General features: G+C 40.5%; 1 protein-coding gene across 2 annotated transcripts in view; it reads left to right on the forward strand.

Moving 5' to 3' along the window:
- The window catches only part of nt5c2a (5'-nucleotidase, cytosolic IIa), a 32,629-nt gene that overhangs the window by 10,433 nt on the left and 8,765 nt on the right, over positions 1-13,431 (forward strand). For both annotated transcript variants that reach the window (XM_053436321.1, XM_053436322.1), the window contains exons 3-15: positions 1,466-1,539; positions 2,014-2,131; positions 2,269-2,364; positions 2,736-2,827; positions 3,687-3,744; positions 3,919-4,012; positions 4,121-4,174; positions 4,320-4,403; positions 4,613-4,654; positions 5,829-5,936; positions 6,229-6,295; positions 6,898-7,068; positions 7,201-7,252. In XM_053436321.1, the coding sequence (XP_053292296.1) occupies positions 1,466-1,539; positions 2,014-2,131; positions 2,269-2,364; positions 2,736-2,827; positions 3,687-3,744; positions 3,919-4,012; positions 4,121-4,174; positions 4,320-4,403; positions 4,613-4,654; positions 5,829-5,936; positions 6,229-6,295; positions 6,898-7,068; positions 7,201-7,252 (1,110 nt within the window). The remainder of the gene's footprint in view (positions 1-1,465; positions 1,540-2,013; positions 2,132-2,268; positions 2,365-2,735; positions 2,828-3,686; positions 3,745-3,918; positions 4,013-4,120; positions 4,175-4,319; positions 4,404-4,612; positions 4,655-5,828; positions 5,937-6,228; positions 6,296-6,897; positions 7,069-7,200; positions 7,253-13,431) is intronic.

Below are 13,431 nucleotides of genomic sequence, written 5' to 3' on the forward strand. Positions count from 1 at the left end.
TGGCGAAAACCCAACACTGCCCATCACCCTGAGCACACCATCCCAACAGTGAAACATGGTGGTGGTAGCATCATGCTGTGGGGATGCTTCTCTTCAGCAGGTACAGGGAAACTGGTCAGAATAGAGGGAAAGATGGATGGAGCCAAATACAGGGAAATCCTTGAAGAAAATCTGATGCAGTCTGCAAAAGACTTGAGACTGGGGCGGAGGTTCATCTTCCAGCAGGACAATGACCCTAAACATACAGCCAGAGCTACAAAGGAATGGTTTGGATTAAAGAATGTTAATGTCTTAAAAAGGCCCAGTCAAAGACCAGACCTCAATCCAATAGAGAATCTATGGCAAGACTTGAAGATTGCGGTTCACAGACGGTCTCCATCCAATCTGACTGAGCTTCATCTTTTTTGCAAAGAAGAATGGACAAACCTTTCCATCTCTAGATGTGCAAAGCTGGTAGAGACATACCCCAAAAGACTTGCAGCTGTAATTGCAGCGAAAGGGGGTTCTACCAAGTATTGACACAGGGGGGTGAATACTTATGCACCCAACAGATGTCAACTTTTTTGTTCTCATTATTGTTTGTGTCACAATAACATTTATTTTGCACCTCCAAAGTACTATGCATGTTTTGTTGATCAAACGGGAAAAAGTTTATTTAAGTCTATTTGAATTCCAGTTAGTAACAGTACATAATGGGAAAAAGTCCAAGGGGGGTGAATACTTATGCAAGGCACTGTATGTGAGTGTGTGTGTATGTGCGTGTGTGTGCAAAATCGTTGCACTGAACAAGTATGTGCAGTCAGGTGCACAGAGACCACTTACAAAAAGTAATGTAGCTGTGTTCTACATCAAACTTAAATTTCCAAACAATGTTCCACAATTGAAGGTAGGATACCACTTATGTGACACTCGTTTCTGGCAAATAATGACGATTTACTCATCCATCAGCTGATATTGATTCTATAGATCTTTGATCTTGGAGCTGAGTCCAGTACTATGCTAACCTACTTGACATAACTGAGTCATCCCACTACAAGAAAAAAAAGTACTTACTAGGGTTACAGGTGTGTGTGTTTTATGAATAGCATTGCATTTTATTTTCCTTTCTGCTTAAAGCTCCCTTTGCGATTAATATACATTCTATTTTATAGATTTGGCTGTCTTTGATTTAAATACACACAGGCGAAACAAGTCACCTCACATTCTGATGATTAGAAACCATTCTTTTTTGCCTCAACCTTTAAATCTGAACACCTTTTTTATTTCAGGCACTCTCCCCTCTGTCAAACTTACTCCTACCTACTGCATTAACTGCAGTAGCAACACATTACCACTCAGTGCATATTCTATTATTTGTGATATCACTACGGATTTATGTTGCTTAGGACATATAAGATGTGCAGCACTCAGCTTGAACTGCAGACTGTAATGCATCCATTGACTATACACTGTTCTTGTCCACCAGAGTGTTTGTCAACCGAAGCTTAGCCATGGAGAAGATGAAGTGTTTTGGTTTTGATATGGATTACACTCTGGCAGGTAAGTGCAGTTTGAGCCCTGTGGTATCAGCCTTGATGACATGTATAAGTTTAGCTGCTGTGGCTAGATCACGGAAACAGGACAAAGACATTAAGTAAGGGTGGAAACACACAAGGAACAAAACTTCAAAATAAAACCGGAAACTGAAAACTTAGGTAGAACACAAATCCAAACACAAACCTAAACACAGGGAGACAAAGGATAAGACAATAAACAAAGGAGTCAATAATAAAACCAAAATACTCTTTATACAAGGAGATAAAGTCATGACAATATACAAATGCAACAGTTAATCTGGCTGTAAAGAATCTGCTTTAACAACAGGGTTTCCAGGTAAACATGAAAGTTATAATTGATGGAAGACTTTACAGCATGGTGCAGGTCATAAAATGTCGCCTGAACTCTGTGTGTCATTCTTCAGTGTTTTTTGTGCACTGCCTTCATCTTCATGAGACTGTCCCCCTGTCTTTGTAGTGTATAAATCACCTGAGTATGAGTCGCTGGGATTTGACTTGACAGTGGAGCGTCTGTTGTCCATTGGATATCCACAAGAGCTGCTCAACTTTGTCTATGACCCTTCCTTCCCCACCAGGTTCGTTCACAGAGCCCTGCCTTTTTGAAATCAGTATTGAGTCCTACTTGATATTTGGATGGCATTGAAACAAATGATCGCTAATGTGCTTTTTGTCTGCTTTTCTGTGCTAACTGACCTGTCTCTGTTCTTCTCAGAGGGCTGGTGTTTGACACAGTGTATGGTAATCTGCTCAAAGTGGATGCCTATGGGAACATCCTGGTGTGTGTGCATGGGTTCAACTTCTTAAAGGGGTGAGGTCCATTACTCCCACTGATCTGACCTAATTGTCCACCAGACCTTTACAAAACCAGGCAGTGTTCCACATAGACCCTCCCTCAGTATTCTTTAAAATGTATCACTTACAAACTGAGAACCTAGAGCCAAAGTAGCATTATTGAGTGTCAATTAGGCTGTTGGGGAAAGTCCTTAAGGTTTTGCCATTGCAGAGCAGTCTCTTCATGTGTAGGGCATCTATCTTATGTTCTAATAGTACATGGGTGACAAAAAACACTGATGCATGTAACAAGCACAGACATGCAATGGACAATATTAACTATGTGTATAGTAGGCCACTTTTTACTGGTTGACCTCCTGTATGGATGTATATACTCATTCTGCACAGACCTGATATAAGAGAGATGTACCCCAACAAATTTATTCAACGTGGAGACACAGACCGGTTTTACATCCTCAACACACTTTTCAACCTGCCTGGTAAGAGAAGACACCAACACAACAACTTTTATTATCCTAGTAATAGAAATTATACATTAATTATTATAACTACTATTGTAAGATTTGAGGGTATTTAACATGTATTATTAGAGCACAATTATAGTGGGCATTTTTATCGACAGGCTTGATCAAGCTTGTGATCATTTGTTCAAATAATAATTTATTCTCTTAACAATTACCCTCCAAAGTGTCTCCGGTGTGTCTGACAGATCTTCAGAAGGTTTAAATTGTTACTTCTGACTGAGGGTGTCAGTGTTAAAAAATAGAAAGTTACAGTATAGCCGTTTTCAGACATGAGCTTTGGAGGAACTCCGAAAAATTGGGTCTGGACTTTGTCAGCAGTTTCCCTTCATGTGGAAATATTGTTTTACATTTTTGAGTCTATCCTGTGTAAGAAGTGTTATCAACCCCCCACTCTCTCTTGCAGCTGTTAATTCAGTCTCAAGGATAGTTCAATAACACAAGAATCCTTCTCATCTGTACCATTCATCCAAAGTAACTTGGAGACTTAATTTGCCCGGTCTTTGTAGATGTCTTGAAAAAGGGGAGAACAAACTGTTACTATCAGTAACATTTATCAGTTATTTGTTGATTACTAACATGTTCAAAGTTTTGACATTTTTTTATGTCCAAAATATGCACACAAACTGTATTACCATAGAATGATACTTAATATATTCTTACTCAAACATGAAAAGAATTGAACACTCTAATTAGAATTTTTTATGAACAAAGACAGGAGTGGTCCTGTGTTTTTGGTTGTATATAAAAAAAATGTATGTAATAATTGATTTGTCATATTGGATGCATAAATCGTTCACACTGTCTGGCTTCTCAGAAACCTACCTATTTGCTTGCCTGGTTGACTTCTTCACTAACTGCCCCAGATACTCAAGGTACCCAACAGTCACTGTTACATACAGAATACCTGAATCTAATGTGAACTTTTTCAGTATCAGTCAAATGTCAGTATCCTAGTCAGAATGCTATCTCAGAAGCTCTGCAAGGGGAAACTCTGAATCCTTGTAATGCAGAGTGTAATGTTCACCTGATTTGAATTGTCTCTATAGTTGTGAGACTGGCTTCAAAGATGGTGACCTTTTCATGTTCTACAAGAGCATGTTCCATGATGTCCGAGATGCTGTGGATTGGGTTCATTTAAAGGTAGATACTTTTCGCTTTCCACATGAAAACCTGTCCAGGCAACTGTTGGCCATCTCTAGTCAATGCTCAGTCCATCCCCAGCCTTATTGTTTTCTTTTTTTTTCTCAGGGGTCCTTAAAAGAAAAAACTGTTCAAAACCTGGAGAAGTATGTGGTAAAGGATGTGAGTACATACAGCAACCATGTACCAGTTTTGGTCAACAAATACTGCATCACTCTGTTGTCCAGTGGTAACAAAACATTCTAGCTCAGTCTTATTTTCTTGCTGTTCAAGTTGTCTGATGATATTGATTTATTCCTCCTTCAAGCCAAAGCTTCCTCTCCTCCTCAGTCGCATGAATGAAGTAGCCAAAGTGTTTTTGGCCACCAACAGTGATTACAAATACACAGAGGTGAGGTGACAGTACAGTCTAACATGTTAAGAGTGCTTAAAGCAAACCAGATCGTACTGTCTTGTTTTGCCTTTTATTATTTATATTATCTAAGAAAGTTCTTTACTTACTTATACATTTAGACTGTGCTAATAAGGTCATATCATGTTAATGATTTATGTATTTTTTTGGACCAGTGTTGACAAAAATCCTCTCCTGTTGTCTTACAGAAAATTATGACCTACCTGTTTGACTTTTCCTATGGCCCAAAGGTAACACTGATGATAAAATAATGATGAACAATCTCAGTAGACATGGTGCTTCAGTAGGTTTGATGAACATTTGGTAAGCGACAATACAACAAGAAACAAGCTAAGGACGTCAACATCGGGAGAGCAACAAGAATTTATAGAAAACACATACATTCATACTGCTCTGTCAGCACAATTGTTTTAAATTGACTAAAAGGGATCAGCTTGTCTAGTTTTTTAAGTTTCTATAAGTTGTGCCACGTGTGTGGGGTGAAGTATTTAAAGGCCAATTTCCAAATCTCACATTTGGATTTTTAAGGACCAAAATATTCTTAAGACCTAGTGCAGTGTGATATTGATCTGTAGTTGAAAATATATGTAAGATAATCAGGAAGTTTACCAAAACGTGCTTTGTAAATAAATTAAATGCAGTGTTGTTCCCTTCTTACTGCCAGCGACTGCCAAAAAACTGTTTAGTACACAGTGATGCATTCTAAAGCCATCGCCTGATATAAACCTGAGAGCAGAGTGATAGACGGCATTGAGGGGCTTAAGGGTGAAGGCCCGAGAGTCCATTTACAGTATTTTACATCGCCGTAGTCCATAACAGATAAAAAGTGACTGTACAACTTTTTTCCTGCTGTCCTGGGAAAAACATGCTTTATTTCTGTAAAGAAAAGCGGGCTTGGCTTCGGGGGTATTTAGTTAGTTCTTTCAGATCTTTTTTTAAAGCACAGCAATTATACGAATCTACTCGTTTAATAAATGTCCCATTCAGAGTAGAAATCTTTAGATCTGAATGACTCTATCACTTTTCTAGAGAATAGCATCCATTTTTTTTATCAGGGTTTAGTAATAGTTGAATTTGCACTAGTTGTGAAGAACGAGCACCAGCTCCTATCAGAGCAAATTTATCAAATTTATTAATTCAGTCTCAGATTAAGAAGTCATGAATTACTGTTCTCTTCAGCAAAGTAACAACAAAGTGGCTTATAAAAATATGAGATATATTGATTCATATCTGCTAAGAAGGGAATATATAAACCGATGATAATTAATTAATCAATTGGATTTAAAGCAATGGAATGAAAAGGTGGTAATTTGGGTGATGGTGGCAGATAATATGCCCTACATCTCTGAATGAGCTCTGATGGGTTAATGTGTGTGCATGCCTGTGTGTGTCTGTTTATCGCAGCCGGGCACACCTCACCGGCCCTGGCAGTCTTACTTTGACCTGATCCTGGTGGATGCCCGGAAGCCTGTGTTCTTTGGAGAAGGAACAGTGCTGCGGCAGGTCGACACTGTGAGTGTGTACTGTGGAAGCCTTGGTGGACAATATCATACTCTGCGTTTATTCAATGGCATTTAACTTTCTGGTTTAGAATCAACAACGTATGTGCTACATTACTGTAAAGATACTCACATTATTTCGTCAGCACTTTACCTGAAAACCCTGCCCTCTCTCTATCTTAAATAGTTCCTGCTTGTGTACAAATTTACTTTAGGAACACAGTCCTGAATAAAGATGGAAGACAAACTCTGTAAGATACATTACTTCTGTGTATGAGTGTTTGCTTGAACCTTGTTTTTTTCAGACCACAGGTCGGCTGAAGATCGGCACATACACCGGACCACTCCAGCATGGCATTGTTTATTCCGGAGGTAAAAGCTTGTTGATTATTTTCTTCTAATTTAATTTGCTTTAAAATGTAATGGTCATAGAAACAACCATCGAAGTTTGCACATATATATAATATATTTCAGTGTATTGGAAGCCGATTGGATTTATAACTTATATCTGATTTACTAAATTGCATTATGGGGTTTTACACTCAACACAAACGGTTGATCAAACAATAAAGCTAGACACAAGCTAAAAATGTATTTACATCAGGAATTTACAATTTGAATATTCATTTGTAGTTCTTCTGATTTCTGAATATGTGAATATATCCGGATATATTTATAGCGTGCTACAATGATAAGAAATGTTTTATGACAGAAAAGTGAACATGCCATTGATAACCTCCATGTGCAACACAGGAAAAACTTTGCCCCAAACACTTCCCTGTTGCTGCTACTGGAAACCTGTTGCTAAACACCCTTTTCTCCAAAGGATTACCTAAGGCATGAGCAGCAGACACCTTATATTTACAACAGTAAATGTAAAATAAACCTTGTAGAGGCTGAATCTCAGCTCATCTCAGTAAAGAGGATGGACTATGGGGATAAAAGTGCCCAAAATTGCATGTCTCTACTCACAGGATCTTCAGACATTGTGTGTGACTTGCTGGGTGCCAAAGGAAAGGACATCATCTACATTGGAGACCACATTTTTGGTGATATTCTCAAATCCAAGAAGCGTCAGGGCTGGAGGACTTTCCTGGTGATCCCTGAGCTGGCACAGGAGCTGCAAGTGTGGACTGACAAAAGCTGTGAGAAAACATACACACTAATAAGTATATGCGCATCATTAATTTGAGCCCAGATTTCCCTATGTCTGGGTTTTAAAACTATCAGGAATACAATCTAATGTACAAATGTAATTGCCAATGTTTGTTTTTCAGCCATATTTGAGGAGCTTCAGTCTCTGGAATGCTTCCTGGCAGAGCTTTACAAGTGAGCTCCTCTTTGTTAAAGCAGTTGTTTGTTGTGTTTTATGTAATTTCCGAGAAAATTCTTAGTGTACCCTTTAGAAGGTGTGGTTTTGAAAGATGTCAGTTTATGATTTTTAAGACCTTTGCAAAAATTCTAAAAACATGTTTTTACTTTACTTTACCAGTGAAGTGTCTTTTTTAAACATTCCTGTTTTGAATGGGCTGTTTGCTTGGCCTATGGCAATTCTCTGGAGCTACTTTAGACTTATTCCTTGGCACTAGTGACACCTCCTCAAACAGGCATTCAATATACTGTCACTTTTTTTTTTTGCATGCTAGACATAAAGATGTTTATAGTCCATATTGCAGAGTAAATTTAGAAAACTAGTTGGCTATTTCTGTTAAATAGTCAACAAAATCTTTCAATTTAAGTGCAGAACTTTTCAAAATATAAGCTCTGCAATTCAGCCTGATATAAAGCATTGCAGAAACACAGCAAACAGCGTGCTTTTCCTTTGTGTATACAAGAGGAAGAGATTTTATGAATGTGGCTGCCATGATAGAGACTGGTTGTCTGTTTATATAAATGTTATTGATATTGAACGCATTGCGTGTCCAAATCTGACACTGCACTTCCCTTGGCTACTAAGAATACACATGTCAAGTGTGAAGCTGTTAAGATGAATGGTTCATGAGATAGTTGTTCCACATACAGGCAGATAGAAGGACAGACATACGTGTAGGTAGTAGGAAGATGGCAAAAGGGATATGATCAGTTTTTGCAGCTCTATACAAAATGCTCATACACCTCAACAAAGCATGTTCATCAGCTCTACTTATTCAATGGTCTAGCCACGAAATGGTGTCCGAGGCCTCACTAATCTATGTGTTACTCTCTGTAGGCAGAAGCAATTATCTTGGCAGAACTGTGCCATATGATTGGTATCCACATTCATATACCTAATGATGTATAGACTGGAGGTCAGAAGGTCTGCGTGGGATGGTCAGAACATGTGAATTAGGTCACCTGTGTGTGTAAAGTTTGGGGGAGATGGGCCAGGCTGGGAAAACGTTGGGACTCTTTAATAATGCAGTTCTTGCTGTGTTGGATACCTACCTCAATGAAAATGTATTGAGGTTAGGGAAAGCTCTTTTGTTCTTGCAGAGTTAGCTTGTGAGACTGTGTCATGGTCGCTGGTGCTGAATTCATAGTCCTTAGTCCTTGAGGCAGGCCTACATGGAGGTCAGAAGAGCTTGGATAGAGAGGATGTCTCCCTGGCTGGGAGTGGACAAAGCAGAAGAGTAGAAAGGGGAAAGAGCAGATGGGCACCTGCCCTTTTTACATGACCTGGTGACATCTAAGCCAGGGGTCAGAATAACCAATGGTGGCTGCAAGATGTGATATCTCTTGATGATATCATTACATTAACGTTACAAAAACTGATGAGTTAGTAAAGGCTGGTCTTAGTACTGATAAAGGAGGCAGGTATAGGACAGTGCGTCCTTTGTGTCAGGGAAAATGGAGAAGTGCAGATACTAGGGGATAAACTTTCCTGGGATATCCCTGATATGCACTGTTTTAATCATCAACTCCATTCAGATGTTATTCAGAAGTTTTTTCCATGTCTGCAATCTGCTCCGCAAATTCTTCAGGAACTCCACGGCATCAATTCACAACAAAGGCCAAACTTGGATCAGTGCTGGACATGTCATTTTGTGATGGTGTTGATCAGTGGTGCCCAAGACGTTGATCGCGATCTACCGGTTGATCGCAAAGGTAGTGTGGGTAGATCGCAACACGCATGCTTGATTTGACAAATAGGCATTCACTTGGACGCTCCGGCGCTCTCGGAAGTAATTTACGAATGCGCCCATTGACCTACCCGCCCTTAAAACCACACTTACAAGAATAAGGTAGGTACCCTACTGCAGTGGTTCCCAAACCGTTTACAGTCCCGCACCTTTTCAGATATTCAATCTCCAGCTACCTACCCCCTCGTTTCCTTTCTGCGCCGCCATGCCCCCACACCCTGGACGGTGTTGCGACTGTAGACCAGGGCGAACTGCTGTCGAGTCATCTTGGAAGACAGTACATTTTTTTGTTGGCAGCAATATCAATATGTTTTATGTGGTTGGTAGATCATGTTGAGCTGGTCATTTCAAAGGTAGCTCACAAGCCTATAAAATGTGGGCACCCATGGTGTTGATCATTAACAATTGTGATATGTCAACAGTGATCATTGAGGTGGAGAGTTCAAAGACACTTGGAGCAGGCATGTGCATCAAAGCCGCATGCTACAAGCCGAGGACATGGAATTGTATACTGCTGTAACACTCAATGCACAAGCGCAATGAGACAGAATTCTGCGCATTATGGAGCAGATTTGTGCCAGCAGACAGTAATGACACCACAACATCAGCTGGGCCAAGCAAGATATAATGTGCACCAGAATCTACTGGAATACACGGGCCAAGCTTCACAGAGAACTCCCCTTTGAGGAGGACCTCACAAGGAGATTCAGAAATGAGTGGAAAGAGAAACTAATGAAGAGAAGGCCACTTCAGCTTTATTAAGAGCGTGAGTACAGTACAATTCAATTTATTTGTATAGCGCCAAATTATAATATACATCATATCAAGGCACTTTACATAGTAAGGTCAAGACCTTAAAAATGATAGTATATACTACCTTCTTTTTCAGAGGGGTGACAATGTCAATGGTTGTACGTAATGAGGCTGCTGAACTATTTACAACTAATGTGGGAGTGAAGTTTTGATAACTTTCCTTTGTTGTATTGACACATGTCTGTGCAGTATATATCATAGGAATAATTTCCTTAAAATTGTTTACAGTATTGTCTGATAAACACTGACTATGATAAACATTTTCTCCAAAATCAGTTTAGTAATAATTGTTATTAAGAAATGGTCAGACAGAAGAGGGTTTTGGGGAAATATCATTATATTTCAATTATATATGCCATATATCAAAACAATTGTTTTTATTATTCTACACTTCCTAATTTGCACTTAAGGGGTTGAGCGGCTCATCGTTTAACCAGAAGTTCAGTGGTTTAATCCCAGTCCATTCCACATGCCAAGTACCAATTGCCCCAACTGCTGTGTCAGCAGTGTGTGATTGATGTGTGATTGGTGCTACACATATTTGCACTATATTTATTGTTCTTTGAGTGGTCATCAAAATCAAATTAATTAACAAATGTAATCTGTGTGTGCTAGTTGACTGTTGTTGCTTTCATACTTGACATGAGATTTGGCACTCTCATATATTAGTGGTGCTATAACTGACATTGTTGTAACATATCCTAAGTGAAATATCATTGGGAAAAATTGTTATTGAAAAGGCACTTAAATGCTGTTAAAACAATAAAGACATAAGCACATAATAATTGTTTAAAAAGCATGCTATAGTCATGATGCTTTAATCAAAGCTACTAGCTAGCTAACTATGAGTGCTATTAGTTCATAACTACTAGGGATGAGCGAGTACAGCATTATCTGTATCTGTATCTGTATCTGTTAACCATATGAATTATCTGTATCCGTATCCGTACTCGGAGTGGGCGGGGCCTAACCCGGAAGTGGGTGTTGTTTAACCCGGAAGTGGGCTGGATTCAACCCGGAAGTAGGCCGGGTTGTCTTGAAACGGGCGGGGCTTTAACCAGTATGTTATTTTAAGCATGCAATTGATATGGGTTGATCAGAAATTGTTATATTTATTGCTGATTAGAAAACTATTACAGGACAGCATCAGCATTGAGCATCAGATCAGTGATTTTGATCACAATAGCAAACGAACTATTTACAGAACAAGTTTTGCAACAATGAATACAACACATGCTGTTGCAATTATGAAGTGAATGTAATAACAAGTGTTTTCATACTAAACATAACTTTCTTTTTTAACTTTGACATTTTTTTATGATTTTTTAATTTTTATTTTTTTTAATTTAGTTCCACACCAGGTGTGTGTGTGTGTGTGTGTGTGTGTGTGTGTGTGTGTGTGTGTGTGTGTGTGTGTGTGTGTGTGTGTGTGTGTGTGTGTGTGTGTGTGTGTGTGTGTGTGTGTGTGTGTGTGTGTGTGTGTGTGTGTGTGTGTGTGTGTGTGTGTGTAAGAGAGATACAGAGATAGAGAGGGAGACTGTGTTCTACGGATCAAATAGTCCGATGCTGTTTTTCAGATCTGCATTGACTTAAATGAAGACCAGTTGTTCCACATGGCTAGGGTCTAAGTTTGCACGCTGTGGACTGACCACATTTCCAGCTGTGCTAAAAACACGCTCAGACTGGACACTTGTAGGGGGACAACTGAGATGCTGCAGTGCAAAGCGTATAAGATTGGGCCAGCATTGAAGCTTGCCTGACCAGTATTTCACTGGGTCATCGGTAAGGCTGATGTCCCCATCTGTCAGGTAGGCCTCCACATCACCTGATGGTAAATGTGTCCTCATTGGAATAGCCGATTTCTTTTTCTGCAGGAAAGACAAGACTGAAGTGCTGCTGGTGTCAGGTGTCTCTTCTGTGTTTCTTGCAGGTGTAGCCACAGGGTTACAGAGCTCCATCCTGTGGAGTAATGTCCTCTTCAGTGCCTCCACATCAATATTGTCTGGAAAACAGCTGGCTTTATATCTGGGGTCAAGGAGAGTGGCAAGCAGAAATGTGGAGTTTGCAAAAATTTGTTGGAAACGCCATTCTAGTTCTTTGCACAGATTGGCTGCCAGTCTCCTTGCTGCTGTGCCAAACTTTTCCCTGGACTCAGCCGCAACATCTTGGCCCAGCCCCACTGTGGCATCCTGATCATCATCACCAGCCATGAACTGATCAGATTCATCCTCAGATTCCTCACCAGCTGCAAGACCTCCCACATGCAGTGATCTGATGATGGAGCACAGGCCATGCAGGAGGGGGATGACCTCAGTGATGGAGGCGCTGTGTTTTGAGAGTGCCCTTGTGACCTCCTCAAAAGGACAAAGAACAGTGAGCATGTCTGATGCTAACCTCCACTCATTTGGTAAGATGATTTTTGGAGCTCTACCCATGTTAGACTCCTGTGTCATAATCTGCACAGCCCTGCGCTGTTCCAGCAGCCGCTGGAGCATGTAGAACGTATAGTTCCACCTTGTTTTTATATCTGTTATGAGCGTGTGCTGGGGGAGGTTCAACTGTGTTTGCAGCTCATGTAGTCTGTTGCTGGCTTTGCTTGAGCGATGAACATGGCCAGATATGATCCTGGCTTTGGAGAGAAGGGATGTCAGAACCCTGTCCTTCGCCAGTGCTTTGATCACCACCAAGTGAAGCATATGGGACATGCAACGGATGTGCCCATATTCAGTCAAAGCTTTCACCATGTTGGCTGCATTATCTGAAATAACAAACCGTATTGTGACAGACTGACCAACAGACTCTTCCCACTCTCTCATCTTTTCCTTAAGGCAGCACAGAATGTTGTTTGATGTGTGCTCAATGTCCAGCACACCAACATTTAGCAGCCCTGCTTTCCTCTGTACTGAAGCTTCCCCTACACGTTCACACCAGTGCCCAGTTAGACAGAGATATGCATGTGCGTTGTGATTGCTGGTCCAGAGATCTGTAGTGAGGTTGATGACACCTCCTTCAGCTGCCTTAATTGACTGGACCAACTCCCCTCTCATTGCCCCATACAGCTCAGGCACTACAGTTCGACTGAAATAGTGCCTCGATGGGATCTTATACTTGGGCTCTAAAAAGCCAACAAGTGTCTTGAAGCCTCTCCTCTCCACCACAGAGAAAGGTTCAAGATCAGTGCAGATCATTTTACCAATCATCTCTGTAATTTGTTTTGACCGGGGATGGTTTGCTGAGAATGGCTGCTTTGCTGCAAATGCAGTGAGTATTGGTGAAGAGGAAGATGAATGTGAGCCCTTAGTAGCACCCAGCTGAACACCAGTGACCCGAGAAGGAAGAGGAGAGGAGGAGGAGGTGGCTGATACAGTGGGCTTTCTAATGTGATGGGCATACAGTATAGCAGATGGTTATGTAGAGATGTTGTGTTGTAATGTTTTGCATCTCTACCTCTGCTTAGCTTGGACTTGCAAAGCTTGCAAATGGCTTTGGAGGGATCATTTTCAGACACAGTGAAAGAGTCCCATACTGCAGAAGTCCTCTTGTTCTTTGGTGGAGGAGGACCTCCATCACCAGATG

Source organism: Pleuronectes platessa, chromosome 12, assembly GCF_947347685.1.
Source record: "Pleuronectes platessa chromosome 12, fPlePla1.1, whole genome shotgun sequence".
Taxonomy (NCBI): Eukaryota; Metazoa; Chordata; class Actinopteri; order Pleuronectiformes; family Pleuronectidae; genus Pleuronectes; species Pleuronectes platessa.